Source organism: Aquarana catesbeiana, linkage group LG07 (genome assembly GCF_042186555.1).
Source record: "Aquarana catesbeiana isolate 2022-GZ linkage group LG07, ASM4218655v1, whole genome shotgun sequence".
Classification (NCBI taxonomy): domain Eukaryota; kingdom Metazoa; phylum Chordata; class Amphibia; order Anura; family Ranidae; genus Aquarana; species Aquarana catesbeiana.
The window spans coordinates 78,022,429-78,040,799 of NC_133330.1; the positions used below are offsets into that span (position 1 = coordinate 78,022,429).

Below are 18,371 nucleotides of genomic sequence, written 5' to 3' on the forward strand. Positions count from 1 at the left end.
TTTTGCTGAACATTGGAGGCTGTTGTAATGGTAAGGTAGTAAGGAGTGTGCGGGGGGGGGGGGGGGGGGCAGCAACTAATATATATGCATGTATATGCAAAATGGGCAGAATGCACAAAAACATGCATGAGGTTTTTAAATGCAGATACAAATCTCTTTTATGTCCCCAAGCCAGTTAGGTACCTTATCTTGAATCGCAGTACAATGATTCTGTGGGTGACGTGGACAAAGTGGCAGTTGTCCCAACATCTTTCTACATTAAATACCCTGTACCAGACCCTGAGGCCGGAGAATGTGTAGAGGGAGGTTCCTGTATGGTGTATGTTTGTGAGGGTTCTGTAGGAAGTTGTGGTGGCATGTGCATGTTTATGAGATGCTGCAGTTGTGGTTGTGTAGTGCATGAGGTTGTGTTGTAATGATATGTTGGATGATCGGGTGGTGAAGGCTGCATGTGCACATAATGACGAACTACTTGCATGATCTCCCATTTGAGGGCTGACAGTCTATGTGGTGGGATTTGCCTAATGTCATATTCCAAGGAGCAGAGGAAACTTGTGATGTTGTCTTCTCTTTCTTCTCTGCGACGGCTCTCACGCAGTTGTTCCCTCAGCTCTCCCAACATTTTCATTATTACTGATGACACCAAGTCAATATCTGCAGTTTTCTTTTTTTGCTTCTTGGATTGCAGCACCTGATGTTTCTCTGTCTCTTTAGATCCATCTTCTGTACTTGATGTTGTCAGCAAAAGTGATGACTGACTTGAAGTATTCAACACAGCTTCCCCATCCACTTCTCCCAACTCTTCTGCGTTGGAGCCTTGTGTACTCTCAACGTTATCATCCATGACGTCTGAAATTCTAAACATAAAAAATATTACAATTTTGTGTCATATGCCTATTAAAGAGCATTTCATTCTTTTTCTGTCTTGACAGAACTTAAAAAGTAAATCAATCTCCTTAACAGCAACTCATTGATAAAGGCCAAAGCATGCTAAAAATTTAATGTGAAAACACTCACCTCTTGCGTTTCATAATTGTATTCAGGAACTGTATCTCCTCAAAATATTTGCGTGTCTTGACTTGCTTTACCCCAGAACCTCTTGGCTGAATACCAATGGCAGTTAAATCCTTTCAAAAAACAATCCCTTAAGGATTTCTTCCTCGTTTTTATGTCGTTTACTAAAATAAATAAATAAAATGACAATTTATTAAAGTGGTTGCAAACCCTTACATATGCCCAGTGAATTGACTGGCCTCAAAATACACAGAGAAAAATAAATCCTCATATGAGTTGTACCTGTTTATCTGCCGTCTTCTCTTTATATAGCTTTTATAAGCCGTCAGAAAACAGGCGGCTGACAGCTGAAGTTACATCAGTGAGGAGAGCTCTGACAGCTGATTGGAGGGAAGGGACACAACCCCTTCACACAGTACAGAGCTAAGACTGTCAATCAGCTGAAGGTCCCTCTCTCCGTCACTTTTTTTTTCCTCTTGGTGTCAGGAAAACTTGTCAGAAGCGATTCATGCTGATAAGAGGAAAGAAGCAGCAGACAGAAATGACCCTTAGGGGTTTATTTACTAAAGGCAAATAGACTGTGCACTTTGCAGTTGCTCCAGAGCTTAGTGAATGAGGTAAAGCTTCACTTTGCAAAGAATGCCCAATCATGTGCAAGGAAATTAATTTAAAAAAACTGAAATTTTTCTTAAACATGTCTATTTGTTTTTAGTAAATCAACCCCTTATGGCTCTTGAGACTAGTACACACGATATGCTTTGTGCAGAATGTCTGAGGTTTGCAACCATTTTAATACAAATCATTAACAAAAAGTTAACATTTTAAATGCTATTTAATTAATTATATGCTTTATTTCTGTGACTATGACTCAATAGTTATATGGTTTGCTGTTGGTCTATATAGTTTAGGTATATATTTCATATGTCAATACCTCTTTAGTTATATCGTTTTTACAGGTTAACCACTTCAATGCAGGGCATTATCACCCCCATCCTGCCCAGGCCAATTTTTAGTGCTGTAACATTTTGAATGACAATTGTGCAGTCATACACCACTGTACCCAAATATTTTTTTCCCCACAAATAGAGCTTTCTTATGGTATTTGATCGCCTCTGCGTTTTTTATTTTTTGCACTATAAACAAAAGAAGAGCGACAACTTTAAACAAAAAAAACAATATATTTTTTACTTTTTGCTATAATAAAAAAAAAAAAAAAAAAAAAAAAAATCAAAACATTTTTTCCTCAGATTAGGTCGATATGTATTCTACATTTTTTTTGCCAAAAATATTGTAATAAGCGTATATTGATTGTAGGGCTGCAACTAACGATTATTTTCATATTTTTTTTTTCGATTAATCGGTTAATAACCTTAAAAAAAAAGTGTATTGTATAATTTAGTTAATATGTCAAGTTTTTAATAAAGGCAATTTTATTCTTAAATATCTCTATGCAGTGGTAAATATAAATAACTAACTATATGGTTAGGGAGCAAAATCTCTAATCCACTCTGAGAATAACAGAAAGAAGAGATATACTGTATATACTATTAGAGAAGATATACTGTATATGCTATTAAAGGGTGAATCTAGTAAATATCATCAGACTCAGAGATCAAATTTTTTACTTAAAAAAACAACAACAAAAAAAAGTAATTTTAAGAGCGCTCGTTCGATTTACTAATCGTTAGTGGGGGTAAAATCAACATTAATTTTCAACCACAGTGACGGGAAAATTTGGAAATAGAAAACTTCTTGGTCAAAGGAATTTTCAGACCGTGTATGTGATTTTCGTTCAGAAATTACAATTATTTTAAAAACAAGTGAAAATTTCAAACATACTTTCATTCAGAGAACGTACAAAGATTTTTTGTCTGAATATTCTCCTCTGAAAATTAATCCATGTGGCCAGCCTAAGGCTCGGTACACACTTATGCAGTTTGCTTTTGATCCGTTTCTGCAGTGCTTTTTGCTGTGCGTTTTGATATTTGCGCACTTGAATTTGCCGCGATTTGCGTTTTTTTGGCTAATTTGTTGTTGGGCAGTTTAAAAAAAAACACAAATTGCTGCAAAAACGCATTACGTGCTTTTCTGCAGCTTCTCCATTGAAGTATATTGAACCAAAAAAAGCACAGTTTTGTGTTAAAAAAAAAAAAAGTTCCTGACCCTTTCCAATTATGCAGCGGCTGAAAAAAGCATAGATGTGAATGTGTCCCATAGGAAACCATGTAAATGAACTGTAGTGCGTTTCTGCAAAAAGCACCAAAATACACAAAGATGTGAACCAGGTCTAAGATGTTTAGTAACATAATGGGGTTAAAAAAACTAATATTAGCCCTTTTATAGTACAAAAAAAAATTTACAGTAGCGATTACTTGCTCTTTTTGTACTATAAAGGGCTCATTTTAGGTTTTTTTTTAACCCCATTATGTTACTAGCCGATTAATCGATTATGAAAATAGTAATCGATTAATTTCATAATCGATTAATCGATTAGTTGTTTCAGCCCTAATTGATTGGTTTGCGCAAAAGTTACAGCATCTACAAAATAGGGGATAGATTTATGGCATTTTTATTATTTAACTTTTTTTTTTTTTTTTTTTAACTGGTAATGGTGGCGATCTGTGATTTTTATCGTGACTGTGACATTGTGGCAGACATATCGGACACTTGACACTATTTTGGGACCATTCACATTTATACAGTGATCAGTGCTATAAAAATGCACAGATTACTGTATAAATGTCACTGGCAGGGAAGGAGTTAACACTAGGGGGCGATCAAGGGGTTAAATGTGTTACCTAGGGAGTTTACACACACACACAGATCCACGACCCTGCTCTGTAATGAGCGATCGCGAGTGTCCAGCGGACATCGCAGCCGCCGGGCACACACATTGGCTCCTCTGACGCGGCGGCGTGCGCGCCCCCTATACCGCCAGGAGGCCGAGGACGTCATATGACGCCCGCCCAGGATGGAAGATGACATCTGCGTACCTCATATGACAACAGGCGGGTAGGGAAGTGGTTAATGAAGCTATATTACCAAAAATAATTGGTCACCCCTCCAAAAGAAGAAGAAACCAGCGTCTATTGGCTGGTAAAACACATCAGCGGTGTGAAGTCAGCACGTCACTGGAAGCCGCGCGCACCTTGACTTGAGTATCCAAAAATAATAATGCACCAACCCAAAGTGTAAAAAGCAGCCAACACGACAATCAGACAAATTGTGAATAACGTAAATAAAGTGTGGCGCTAAAAGAATATTGTTCATTATTGGGCAAGACCCACCAGAATGACAATCTGGAGGTCAAGTTTTGCACAATAAGGTGTTTAGTGAGACAGGACTTCTCCTGTATATAGTCTTAACTGTTATAATAAGATATGTGTATCTGTGAGATGATCACTTCTATGATTACATCTATAAGATGTCTATTTGTATAAAAAAAGAAACCCAAAAATACATGCACTAAAAATCAAATGTATACGGTTCAAAGAATGTGAACAAACAAATAATACGTTCATGGAAAGATCTAGGAGTCTCTTCCTATATTAAATATTTAACGCCCCATAACAGGAAACACGATAGTACATAAACCCTAAGTTATGTATGTGCGACTCAGAAACAGAAGACAATAGAAAAACATTTGTGCTAATAATGTTGCCACCACAATTTAAGATTAAAAAATATGTTCAAAAGGTAAATAAAAGTCCATAAAGAGTTTATACGACATATCTCAAGACTTGGCTAAATATGACTTCTACTGGAATTAATTGTGTGGGACCCCTGAATCCGAGAATGGCTTCTGTATGGTGTGATGGTCAGACTTGTAATGTAGATAGGGACAGGTAAAAATACCCTTACTGGCAGTGGTGGACTCACCAGCCAGCGGCTTGGGAGTCAAACGGGCTTATGGTAGAGCAGGAAATGATGAATGCAGCACTGTGTCCACAGCAGACGGAAAGAATGAACGGTGGAAGCACTCACCAAACGACTTCCTCCAATCTCACTGGCTCCCAAACTCCATGGTGTAGGATTAAACCGCTCATCAATAAATCAATCTCCATGAAGTGGATGTAGGCCCTCAAATGGAAGGATTAAAGAGAAGACTTCCCCATAGTGTAAATCTGCCCAATAATGAACAATATTCTTTTAGCGCCACACTTTATTTACGTTATTTATTCACACCTTGACTTGAGTGTTAGCACAGAACAAACAGCTGATGGCTTCTTGTTTTTTTTCTTCCAGATCTACGTCAAAACATACGGAGGGAACGAACACTCTATGAGGGGTTTCCCTCTCCGGTCGAACACCTTTGTTGACTAATATAGAACGGGGCTCGTAGCCATTATCCATCCATCTAGGGGTAGTCACACTGCAGGAGGACGGTGGACCCCACACAGTTGTTGAGAGTATCCACATCCCAATCAGAAGCTATTATATGGATGCCTGCTTGATTCTTTACAGCACTCCCCCTATTGACATTTACTTTGAATAATTCAATGCTATGTTTGCCTCCGCTTCTTTCCTCCACTGCTTATGAATATCCATAGTCAAGGTGCCCGTTACACCTGCTACACTGCCTGATTATATATCTATGCTGATGGTCTGTGTTCTGATTCCAAATAGACCCCACTATATGGCTATCTTCATGTAAACAGGACTAAAACACTCAAGTCGCCCACCTACTAACCAGCACCTAACCTATATGGCCTAAAGCTAATGGACTTTATCATTTGGAGCTTTTGATAAGGAATCTTTATGTTTATTCCTACATCCCTAATAGCTTCTTACTAGTGTATGCAAGTGGTTATGGTGGTGTCTGGTGTGCATGTGTGGGATATGCAGCTGCGGCTTCCTATGTTTTTAACAATTTGACAACGTTGTCTAATTTTTTAATAGTCTTTGTCAGTCATTTATCTTTTATCTCTTTTTATCATTTATCATTTTATATTTATCTCTTTTGTTTTTGTTAATTTAGTTTGCAGTGGTATTTTTTGTACTAATAAAACTAGTTTTGTACTAACTATAGTGTTCTGTTTTGGCCCTCTTAAGAGAACTTTATTCTCTAAGGCCCCTTTCACACTGGGGCGGTGGGGGCGTCGGCGGTAAGACGGCGCTATTTTTAGCGCCGCTTTACCGTCATTTTAGCTGCGGTATTCTGCCGCTAGCTGTGCGATTTTAACCCCCGCTGGCAGCCGAAAAAGGTTTAAAACCGCTCGCATAGCGCTGCTACAGCGGCGGTATAGCCGCGCTGCCCCACTGATTTCAATGGGCAGGAGCGGTGAATACACCGCTCCAAAGATGCTGTTTGCAGGAGTTTTTTTTTCCCCTCGGGCTTTCATACTGGAGAAATGGTAGCGGCAGTTTTAGGTCGGTTTGCAGGCACTATTTTTAGCACAATACCGCCTGAAAACTGCCGTGTGAAACAGTGTGAAAGGGGCCTAAGGCCTCTTTCACATGAACGATCCGTTCAGGTCCGCCTGTCAGTTTTTTAGGCGGACCTGAACGGACCCTCCATAGACCTCTATGGAGCGTCGGATGTCAGCGGTGACATGTCTGCTGATATCCGACCCGCTCCGATCCAAAAAAGCGTAACGGAGGAAAAACCTACTTTTCCATCCGTTTTCGGATTGGATCGGGTGACGACGGACTCTACATTCCGTCGTCATCCGATCCCCCATAGGGGAGAGCGGCACTGTGACAGGTCCGTCGCTGCACACTGTCATCTGCCTGCTCAGCGGGGATCCACGGAGCGATCCCCACTGAGCAAGCGGATGTTCACTGGGCGGATCATCACGGATCCATCCCGTGTGAAAGGACCCTTAGTCTTTTCTTGCACCCCTCCAAATCATTGGATTCAGGTGTTCCAATCACCTCCATGGCCACTGGTGTATAAAATTAACCTAGGCATGCAGACTGCTTCTACAAACATTTATGAAAGAATTGATCACTCTCAGAAGCTCAGTGAATTCAAGTGTAACTAGTTTTTGGATCTGACCATTTTCAAGGAGAGTGGGAGGCTTTTTACTCGTACTTTCTTCAAGAAAGTCGATAGAAATGGTTATATACCATTGGGCAACTGCCACCGTCCAAGATGGTTGAGTGGCATTCCTAAAAGCCAGATGCTTAGAGTAAAAAGAAACTGTAATAATATTGAAGATTACAACATTCAGTTGCAAATCATTGTTGATAGGTTCCAAGAAAAGGGGTACAGGACTAGTGATCTTAAGAGAACAAAAGAAACTACCGTATATACTCGAGTATAAGTCGAATTTTTCAGCCCTTTTTTTTGGGCTGAAAGTTTCCCTTCGACTTATACTCGAGTCACCGCCGTCTGTCTGCATGATCAGCGTGTCATGCAGGCAGACGGCGGCCGGCGTGTGATGATAATGCTCGGAGGCTATTCCAGCTTTCAAAAGCCGCGCCTCCTGCTCTTCTGTGATAGGCTGAACAACTGTCAGTGTACAGCCTATCACGGACATTCTCTCATCCTCGTCCGTTGTATGAGAATGAGAGAATGTCCTTGATAGGCAGTCAGTGGTCAGCCTAGGAGGAGTCGCAGCTTTTGAACTGTGGAATGGCCGCCGAACAGTATCATCACACGCTGGCCGCCGTCTGAGGATGGACATCGCCACAGGGAGGATGGACATCACCACAGGTAGGCTGCACATGCACACAGGACACACATGTACAGGACACACGTAGGCTGCACAGGACACAGGGAGGCATGCAGCTGCAGATGGGCATTATTGACCCTCTGCATTTCTCACCCTCGTCTTATACTCGGGTCAATAAGTTTTTCCCAGTTTTTTGTGGTAAATTAGGGGCCTCGACTTATACTCGGAACGATTTATACTCGAGTATATACGGTATAAGAAATCTGGATAGGGAATCTCTTTTCAAGAAGAAACCACACAAAAAGAAAGATTATGGTGTGGCTTTTTTGGCAGGTTTTACAAGACAACACAAACAATTTGAGAAGATAATAAAAGAACATTGGCCTCTGTTACTCAAAGATAGAGACCTCTGTAGTATGCTACCAGCTAGGCCACAATTTACATTAAACCTCCAACTCTTAGGTTGAAATTGGCACATAATGTGATCAATCCCCCCAGGAAAACTCTTACTTTTTTTTAGACCAAACAGGTTTTTTCAGCTGTGGTAAATGTATGATCTACCGAACTTCCAAACATAGAATTAGGAAACTACACATATTAATTCCTATTCTCAGGGTAGATCTAATGAGATCAAAAAATTCATCACGTGTGGAACTACCCATGTCACTTACCTCTTGTCCTGCCCTTGTGGCGCCCAATACGTGGGCAGAACCACTAGAAGATTAGGCATTAGGTTACAAGAACATGTGAATAGAATTAGAAAAGGTTTTAAACACCAAAGTTTGTCTAACCATTTTAGATTGTTTCATAACAGGGATCGAAGGGGTCTCAAGTTTTGTGGAATCGATAGGGTTGAGGCACATTGGAGGGGCCCCAACCTCAAGAAATCAGTTTCACGAAACGAGACCCGGTGGATACATAGGTTGGGTACTTTGAGCCCTTATGGTTTAAATATTGAATTAGATCTGAATTGTTTTTTGTCTAATTGGTAGGGATCAGCATAATCTTTTTTCTTTTTCTTCTTATTTCTTTTTTATTTTTATTTTCTTTTATTATTTTTGTTTATTTTTGCAATAACCAATTATCGTATGAACTTTAACAATGATTTTACTAATAATTTTATATATTACTGTCATTTATCAATGTCTATATATGCTCTTTTAAACAGATCGTTTGTTAATAAAGTTTTGTTAAATTTATGGCAACAAACAGGAAGTGATGTGAAGGGAAGTGGGTGTTTAATTACACCAGATGGTTTATCCTGCACATGATTGGCTAATTAGCTTGGAGACAACCGTTCTCTTGCATATAAATTCCGCCTTGCGAAAACCGGAAGTTATGTCCTTGATGACGCCCTGGAGAAGGGGCGAAACGCATCAACGCATTTCTGGTTTTACGTACCAGTGACGCAACTTCTGGTATCCATGGAACGCACGCTGTAGATGCAAATCCAGAACACACTGATGCCTGTTTTTTCAAGCCGTCTCGTGAGTGGCATTTTGTTAATGCGCAGTTACCCAGTGCTGGCAGTACTTCAATATATGCTTTTCTCTCTCTTCTTTTAAACATATATCATCCTCTTTGGTCCATATGCAAATTGTTTGCGAGAGCCCCTCTGACCTTGGATCCATACACGATGACTCCATTAAGCGTTTTTTGACCCCTGGACTGCAAAGCTGAGGGTCCATAAGCTCTGGTGAGTGGGGTCTCAAGAGGGGAGTGTATTCTGTGAGCGTGTTCTCTGAAATTTCCTTTCAAACCTGGACACCTGAATTGCCGTTGGAAGCACCTGGCACTTTACTTTTATTGTATTATTCACTATTCAGTATTTGTTTATTGCACTTTAATTGTGTTTACACATTTAATATATATTCCACTAGTGCTGTTAAGACTTGTATATCCAAACATTCCCATATACACACACTCCTAAACCTTGTGGACAGCCTTCCCAGAAGAGTTGAAGCTGTTATAGCTGCAAATGGTGGGCCAACTCAATATTGAACCCTACGGACAGGCATCTCAATACTTTTGGCAACAAAGTGTATTTAGTTAAAATGCTGATTTTTTGTTAATACTCAAGGAGCGGAATATGACCTGGCCGGCCTGTACCCAAATGGGGAGACTTCCAGGAAGGTGGCATGTCCCTATCCTTTTCCAACTCATCTTGAACCTCTCCCTGTCGCTAATCACCGTCTGTCAGATGGGGGACCTGTTCCTACACTACCCACACACAAAATACGTGCCAAGCCTGGGACCCAGGGTCCTAAAGAGACTCTGCCTGACACAAAATGGCTGCCAGAGTCATATGTGGTGGCAGTATCCATGTACATGGGTTGTACAGATCAGGGTGCTATTCTACTTCTATGGTAAATGCAGCTACATTAATTTGGTTGTAAACTGTTGGGGAAAAAAAAAAAAAAAAAAGAACGAACCACACACAAACCTTTTTTGCAAGTTGAAGGCATGATGTGCTAGTATGCTTCCCAAACCAGCAAACTACCGTAAGCACTCCAGCGGCGTGCTGTCATCACTGACAGGGCTTCCATCTTCACCCAGTCTTCCTTTTGGGTTTGTAGGCTCCGACTGTTTGAACGGTCGAGCCATGATGACATCACTTTTGTGCATGCACACAGGAGTCACAGCAGTAGCACAGAGCCCTGAAGGGACAGCATGACAGCATGTTAAATTGAGGCCACTGGCTGCAGAAACAGTGAATATCTCCTGGACAGTGCACGCTTAGAAGATATTGCTTGTACCTACAGGCAAGCTTTATTATAAGCGTACCTGTTATCACATAAATCAGTGGTCTTAAAACTGCGGCCCGGGAGCCAAATGTGGACCTTTGCTTGCCTTTCTCTGGCCCTTGGAACACTGTTCCTCCCACCGACACCAACGATGGGGCAGTATTCCCCCAACCCATTAACACAGATGGGGCAACAAATAGTTGGGAAAGAGCCATGTTTAGCACAGTATAGCATCCCCTCTTCTTTTACCAATACTATTGGTAAAAGATTGGTAAAAAAACTATTGGTAAACATCTGGGGACTGAGGAAATAAATTGCTGGAGTTTTGGGATGGGAATGTTGTCCCATTCTTGCCTGATATAGTATTCTAAGTGCTCAATAATCCTGGCTCTTCAACATATCTTGAGTTTCACGATGTGCCAATCTTTTTCAATTGGTGAAAGGTCTGAACTGCAGGCAGGCCAGTTAAGCACCTGGACTCTTCTACTACAAAGCCATGCTGTTGTCAAAGATGCAGTATGCGGTTTAGTATTGTCCTGCTAAGATCTGAAAGGCCTTTCCTAAAACAGAAGCGATCTCAATGGGAGTATATGCTGCTCTAAAACCTGGATAGATATAGATTTCTCTCTATCTCCTATCAATCAACATTGATGGTGCCTTTTCAGATGTGCAAGATGTCCTTTCCATATGCACTAATGCGCCCCGAATACCATCAGAGATGTGGCACTTTCTGTTTTTGCCAACCTAAATGTGATGGATCAGAGGTAGCCTGATATAAAATGGACAATGGAGTCCGTTTACATCTGGCCACCCATAGGGCGGTCACGGGCCCCCCGCTAGACATAAACTGAATATGCGCAGATGTTAAAAAAGTGCCATCCATTCTGTTCAGCACTGATTCAGCTCATGGATCCCCTGTTGATCGGAGCAGACTCTGTTAACCACTTTAGCTCTGGAAGGTTTTACCCCCTTCACGACCAGGGCATTTTTTGTTATTCAGAACTGCACTACTTAAACTGGTAAATGCACAGTCATGCAATACTGCAACCAAAATTTGTATCATTTTTTCTTGCACACAAACAGAAATAAATATAAATATATATATATATATATATACACATATACATATACACACATATACATATAAGCATGAAAGTTGTAGCATCTAGAAGCTATGGTGTATATATGTGATTTTCTTTTTTACTACTACTGATGGTGATCAATGACTTATAAATAGGACTACGATAGTGCAGGGGGCAATTTGACACTGACTAATTGCCTCTGACATCACCAGTGACACTAATAATACTATACACTGCCACTGTACTAATGATACCGGCTAAGAAGGGGTTAACATCTAGGGCAATCAAGGTGTTAAATGTGTAATGTGTGTATTATGTGCTGCTTTTTACTAATCTCTTTGTTTCTGATTGCTGCTTTGCAGGGATCGCTCCCTCATTTGTCAACACAGAGCTCTGGGCTGTGATTGCATCCAGCCGATCAGTATGTCCCAGTCATGAATCATTGGTCGGGACTTGCTGACAGATTCCCACTGTATACAATCACAGCGGGTGTTGGCAGGGGGGCACACATGCACACGCCCTAAACCTGGAAGCAGGCAGCAACGTACAGGTACATCGCTTCGCCTGCATGGTCCACCCATTCCCAGTACATTGTGGGTGGTCCGCAAGTGGTTATAGGACCCATAGGCCTATTGTATTAGGGTGGGCTCCCCCAAAGCTCAAACACACAGGCCTTTCTCTGCAGCCTCAGCTGCACTGGACAGGTAATGAATGGGAAGTGCTCTGTGCCGAGCGGCTTCCTGTTCATTCACAAACTGAAGCATAGTAAACAGTTTACTATGCTTTATGTATGAAGGAACACAGAGTGAGTGTGTTCACTGTGTTACTTTACAAAAGGAAGGGGACGGTAAATTACACATTTACTAGCCCCTTCCCCCACTGTCCATTCTGAAACATCCACCACAGGAGCCAGGGGGAGACAGGGGGAGACGAGGGGAGGGAAGCCAGCAGCACTGCAAAGGGGCGGAACATGGGGGAGGGGGGGAATCAGCACCACATGCAGTGATTAGGGTGTACCCAGGTACACCCCCTGCGCACGCTTATGAAAGGACCCCATGGATTCATTCAGATGAGCACAGAGTCCTGTCCTCTGTGTGGACCTGTTTTTTGTTGAGTGTGAATCTGCCTTGGAGCTGCACACAGGCAGCCCATAGAATCGGATGCACACGCACAGCTACAGTTGCATGTCAACATTTAACATGTGGTCTGGAGTGGGTGCATAGATCCAAATACACAGGCTCATTATCTGTCTGAATGAGCCAATAGGCCCTGTTCAAACTTGGCGATTTGGAATCGCCGCAATTCTGCTTGTAGATTCCTAACTGTGCTAAAATCTCTGCAAAATGTGCAACATGAGTTTGGGTGCTAGTCACTCTGAACGATACCGCAAACTAGAGGTCGACCGATATATCGGCCGATATTTGGCGTTTTTTACTTAATCGGCATCGGCTGATTGTGCTGATAAAAAAGGCCGATTGTAACTTCAGCCGTGACTTGCAAATGACTTCTGTAATAGAGTCAATGCAAGTTGCCTGAAAGTTATCTTCTCTCCTCCTCTGGGCAGCCTGCCAAGTCTGATAAGAAGATACATTGTATCTCTTCAAGTTCTTTTTTATCAATAGACTGAACTCCGTGTAGGAATTCTCAGTTTAACCATTTAAAATAGAAAATCTTTTCTGACACTTGTTGCTTACAGGTAAAAATCCTGTATTTTCTGCTAGAAAATCACTTAGAACCCCCAAACATTATATATATATTTTTTTAGCAGAGACCCTAGGGAATAAAATAGCGATTGTTGCAATATTTTATGTCACGCGGTATTTGCGCAGCGGTCTTTCAAACGCAATTTTTTTAAAAAAAAATACAGTAATGAATTAAAAAAAAAAAAACTAAGCAGTAAAGTTAGCCCATTTTTTTTTCGTCCAAAAGTTTTGATTACCTGTTTTTGTGTATTTAATATTTAAGATAGTTTTTTTTTTTTTTTTCTAAATTATACATACAAGTGAACTGATTGGAGGTTTGTTTTGTTTAATGTTTAAATGTAAAAAATTTTCTGTATCACTTATCACTAAAGGTTGCTTTCACACTGGAGCGGGCATGCGTTGACGGTAAAACGCTGTTAGTTTTAGCGGCGCTTTACCATCATTTTAGAGGCACTATTCGGCTGCTAGCGGGGCGCTTATAACCCAGCTAGCGGCCGAGGAAGGGGTTAAATGCGCCCCTGAAGCGCCGCTGCCAAAACGCTTAGCAGGCGCTTCGGCAGCGGTGCGCATTCATTTCAATGGGCAGGAGTGGTGGTATACACCGCTCCAAAGATGCCGTTTGCAGGACTTTTTTTTTTTACATCCTGCCAGCGCATCGCCTCAGTGTGAAAGCACTCGGGATATCACACTGAGACTGCAGGGGAGCCGTTTTACAGGCACTTTACAGGCGCTCTTTTTAGCCCAAAAGCGCCTGAAAAACGCCCCAGTGTGAAAGGGGTCTAACTGTTAGATTTTATGAGATGAAGGGAAAAAAAAAAAAAATCGGCCAAATATATCGGCCCAAAAAAAATCGGCATCACATATCGGAATCGGCCACCGCGATTTCTAAATATCGGCATCGGCCAGAGAAAAACCCATATCGGTCGACCTCTACCGCAAACATGGTGCGATTTTGCTGTGCGCCCATACGCACATTTAAAAATCGCGTGAAGCTTGATGTTCAAAAAGATGCTTACTGAGCACCCATGAGGGGGCATTTTTATTACTCCGATTGACATCATTGAGTCCTTTTGTACTCCCACTGACCACTTACAGAAATCTTCTTCTGATGTCCTTCTGCCCCCCTCCCCCCAAACACTATGATGGGCATTGAATGGCCTTTTGTTCAAAAAGTTTAGGGACCCCTGAAATTGAGGGACTCCACATCAGGGATAGCAGAGTGCTGTAGATTTATTATGCTAGGTTCATATATGTGTATATTCCTGACCCGTACAGAAACCACACGTACTCTGACGTCATTTATTCCTAACGGAGCACTTATGTATTTTCACATACGCAAAACTGCATGGGGGTGCAGCATGAGGTGCGGAGTGATGGAAAATATAAAAATTGAATTAAAACAAAAAAAAAAATCAGAGTTCCATTCCTGCATTTCTTGCGGGTACAGCGACCATGTGTGATGTACAGATTACTGAGCTCTGTATACATGAGGTACACAAATCATTATCACCCTACATACAATACATACAGAGGTGTGCGGTGTCTCATGCCCCAGAGTCATGTTCTTTGTTTTGCAGACACAATATAAGATTATACACAGTGACATCCCACACAATACTCGGTATAACACTCCTCTATTCATTCATTCATTCATTCATTCTATCTCCGCCAAGAGAACTCCCCCTCCCAAGCACACAGCACTCACCCAACCAACCGGTGTAGCAGCAGATTGTGCTTCCCATGAAAGCCTATGCCTCCTGAGCATGCGCTGACTCCTCATCTTACCAGGAAGTAATCAGGGTGTTTCGTCAGATTTGGCGACCTGTCAGACTGTGTAAAGGAAGTGACGTTTAGTCGCCGCCATCTTACTACACCCCGCACTCGCTCACAGTGAGGATGCATTAAGAAGGGGGAGAACGAACATCTTGTTACACCCACCGGAGTTTTGCATTTTACATTTATTTTTAACAGTAAACTGAAGTTATATAGTGTTATACAGTACTTAGAACTCCGGCTGACAGTCTAGATGTCGAATTTTAAAAGTAGCGAACTTCTGTCAGATTAGCAAACCTGTGAGATCAGTAGGCTTGCTGCTGCTTTTAAGATTCAACATCTAAACAGTCAAACGGAGTTCTAAGTACTTTATTCCACTATATAACTTCACTTTACACTTAAAAATAAGTGTAAAATGCAAAACTACGGTGGGTGTAACAAGATGTCCGCTTGCCCCTTCTCACTCTATCCTTACTGTGGGCGAGTGCGGGGTGTAGCAAGATGGCGGCGAAGTAACGTCACTGGTCGCCAAATCTGCTGAAACAAGGGCACATAGCCAAGCGCCGAGCTCCAGGATGAGGACTCAGGAAACCAGCTAGCCCTGTAAGCATAGCTCCCAACTGTGCCTGATTTCGAGGGACTGTCCCTGATTTTGGCCCTCTGTCCCTCATTTGTCCCTCATTTTGGTCTGATCTCTATAGTTGTATATAAAGAGAACTTTTCATCTTTCAAAAAGTGTTTCCCAGTGCTAAACATTTCATCCAAATTCTAAATGGCTGCATTTGTACATTTTAAAAGTCAATATAAAGGAACAGTAGTGGTTAAAAAACAGCACTTGTGGATTTAATTAACCTTTTTTTTTTAGTTAATTTTCCTTTAACCGGTTCAATACCGGGCAATTTCACCCCCTTCCTTCCCAGGCCAATTTTTAGTTTTCAGCGCTGTCGCACTTTAAACGTCAATTGCGCGGTTGTGCGACGTTGTACCCAAACAAAATTGACATCCTTTTTTTTACCACAAATAGAGCTTTTTTTTGGTGGTATTTGATCGCCTCTGCGGTTTTTATTTTTTGCGCTATAAACAAAAGAAGAGCGACAATTTTGAAAAAAACACAATATTTTTTACTTTTTGCTATAATAAATATCCCAATTTTTTTTTTTTAAAACACATTTTTTCCTCAGTTTCGGCCGATACGTATTCTTCTACATATTTTTGGTAAAAAAAATCGCAATAAGCGTATATTGATTGGTTTGCGCAAAAGTTATAACGTCTACAAAATACAGGATAGATTTATGGCATTTTTAAAAAAAAAATATTTTTTTATTTTTTTAGCGGCGATCGCGATTTTTTTTGGTGACTGCGACATTATGGCGGACACATCGGACACTTTTGACACATTTTTGGGACCAATCACATTTATACAGCGATCAATGCTATAAAATTGCATTGATTACTGTGTAAATGTGACAGGCAGTGAAGGGGTTAACCACTAGGGGGCGGGGAGGGGTTAATATGTTTCCTAGGTAATGATTCTAACTGAAGGGGGGGGGGACGCACTAGGGGAGGAGACCGATCTGTGTTCCTCCGTTCTGAGAACACAGATCGCTCTCCTCAGAGCTGACAGGCTGTGGATCTGTGTGTTTACACACACAGATCCACATGCCGGCCCGGTTAACGGGCAATCGCGGGTGCCCGGCGGACATCGCGGCCGCCGGGCACACGCACCGGGTCCCGAGGAACGCGGCGGGCACGCCTCCTAGACGGCCGGGAATCCCAGGACGTCATATGACGTTCACCCAGGATGGGAGATCCCATCTGTGGACGTCATATGACTATGGGCGTGTAGGGAAGTGGTTAAGGGGGTGTGGCTGGAGGCGTGTCCTATGCTTAAATACGTTTGCTAGTAGGTGTCCCTCATTCCCATCTCAAAATGTTGGGAGGTATGCTATAAGTAGCGGGTAACGTGCAAAGCACGGTGGGGTGGGGAGGGAATATTCTGGGCGGAATCCGACAGGATCTCACCCTCATACAAGCCAAACGGTCTTAACCCCACAGCTAGGATTGCCACAGGAGTGTGTAATGCATATTAGGAGTCATGAGTACAAAACAAAAAGAGCGCAGGAGTCAGCGGTGTGTAACGCACAGTGTGGGGCTAAGAGTGCAAAATTCCCCCCGCAAGCAATACTCTCCCCCATGTTACCCTTTTATCAAAAACCCCACTCCCTCTCCTGCAAAAAAAACATCCAGCACTAGACTTTATTTTCACCCTCTACCCCCCACCAGCAAAAATCAATTCCCCCCTCCCAGAACAACCCTCCCCCCCAAACAAATCTTCACCTTCCGCAGCCCAAGTACCCCTCCACTATCCCCAAAATCCCCAGTCCCAACACAATCCCCCCTTCTTCCCCATCCCCTCCTATTTCAAATCATCTTCCCTACCAGCACAAATCCTCCTCCCCCCCAATACCCCCATGGCCGCTGACAGGTGATACCACGGGGCCTCCTGTAGGGGCCCCAGCACACAGGGGGATCGGAGTGGGGGGATCGGAGCAGCGAGGGGGGGGGCAATTACAAAGGAGACAAAAGAGAAGGGAGAGAGGCACTAGGTAGCCACTGGTGTGGTAATTTTTTAATAAATTAAATGTTTAAAAACAATCCACTCACACATGTCCGAGCGGTAGCCATGTCAGTCTGTGAAGTCCGCTGTCAGCATTCTCCTGATACACGCTGCTCTGCTGTTATCACTGAATCGCTGGAGGAAACCGGTATATGGATACAGAGCGCTGCAAGGAAACTCCAGTGGCTACCTAGTGCCTCTCTCTCCCTTCTCTTTTGTCTCCTCTGTAATTGCCCTCACCCGCCGCTCCGATTCCCCTGCTGTCCGGGGTCCCCCTGTGTGCTGAGGCCCCTACAGGAGGCCTTGTGGTACCCCCTGTAGGTGGCACTGGTGTCCAGGTCTCAGGCAGAGGGAAACCCAGGCACATCATTCAAAACCCGGACTGTCCAGGTCAAAACTGAACAGGTGGCTACCCTACCTACAGTTGATGGGGAATTAACCCTTCAATCACTTAAAGCCACCTGATTATTGTACAGCTGTCAATTTTACAGTCAGTCTGGGAGGGAGAGGGGGTCAGTGAGGAGTAAGGGTAGGTAGTTGGGTAGGTGGGGGACAGGGTTAAGTACAATGGTGTATTTTGGTTTTGTGCTTCCCTAGGCAAGACTAAAATTGGGCACCCCCCCATCTAAATGTGTCCCACCCCAGCGGCGGTATACCGTTCTTGTCTCAGGGTCTGATGGGGAAGCTGCAGCCGGTCACAGTGAACAGTTGCGGCTTCCTCATCAGACCCTGATTCATGATTCATCCCAGTGCCACATATAGAATTACTGGCTATGATCTGACATTCGCGGTGATGTGGGATGATGGCTATTTGCGTGCGT

The 18,371-nt window shown here is 42.5% G+C and overlaps 2 protein-coding genes across 2 annotated transcripts in view; both read right to left on the reverse strand.

Annotated features, from left to right (window-relative positions):
• The window catches only part of TSEN2 (tRNA splicing endonuclease subunit 2), a 72,900-nt gene extending 57,908 nt beyond the window's left edge, over positions 1–14,992 (reverse strand). Inside the window, exon 1 of the mRNA XM_073592353.1 lies at positions 14,866–14,992. The gene's annotated coding sequence lies outside the window, so the exon portion shown is untranslated. The remainder of the gene's footprint in view (positions 1–14,865) is intronic.
• LOC141103110 (uncharacterized) lies at positions 45–11,169 on the reverse strand. The gene is made up of 3 exons (XM_073592355.1): positions 10,075–11,169; positions 1,018–1,178; positions 45–857 (listed from the first exon to the last, which is right to left on the reverse strand). The coding sequence occupies exons 2-3, from the start codon at positions 1,029–1,031 to the stop codon at positions 254–256; spliced, it is 618 nt and encodes a 205-aa protein (XP_073448456.1). The 5' UTR covers positions 1,032–1,178; positions 10,075–11,169; the 3' UTR covers positions 45–253.
• Positions 14,993–18,371: the final 3,379 nt, after the last annotated feature.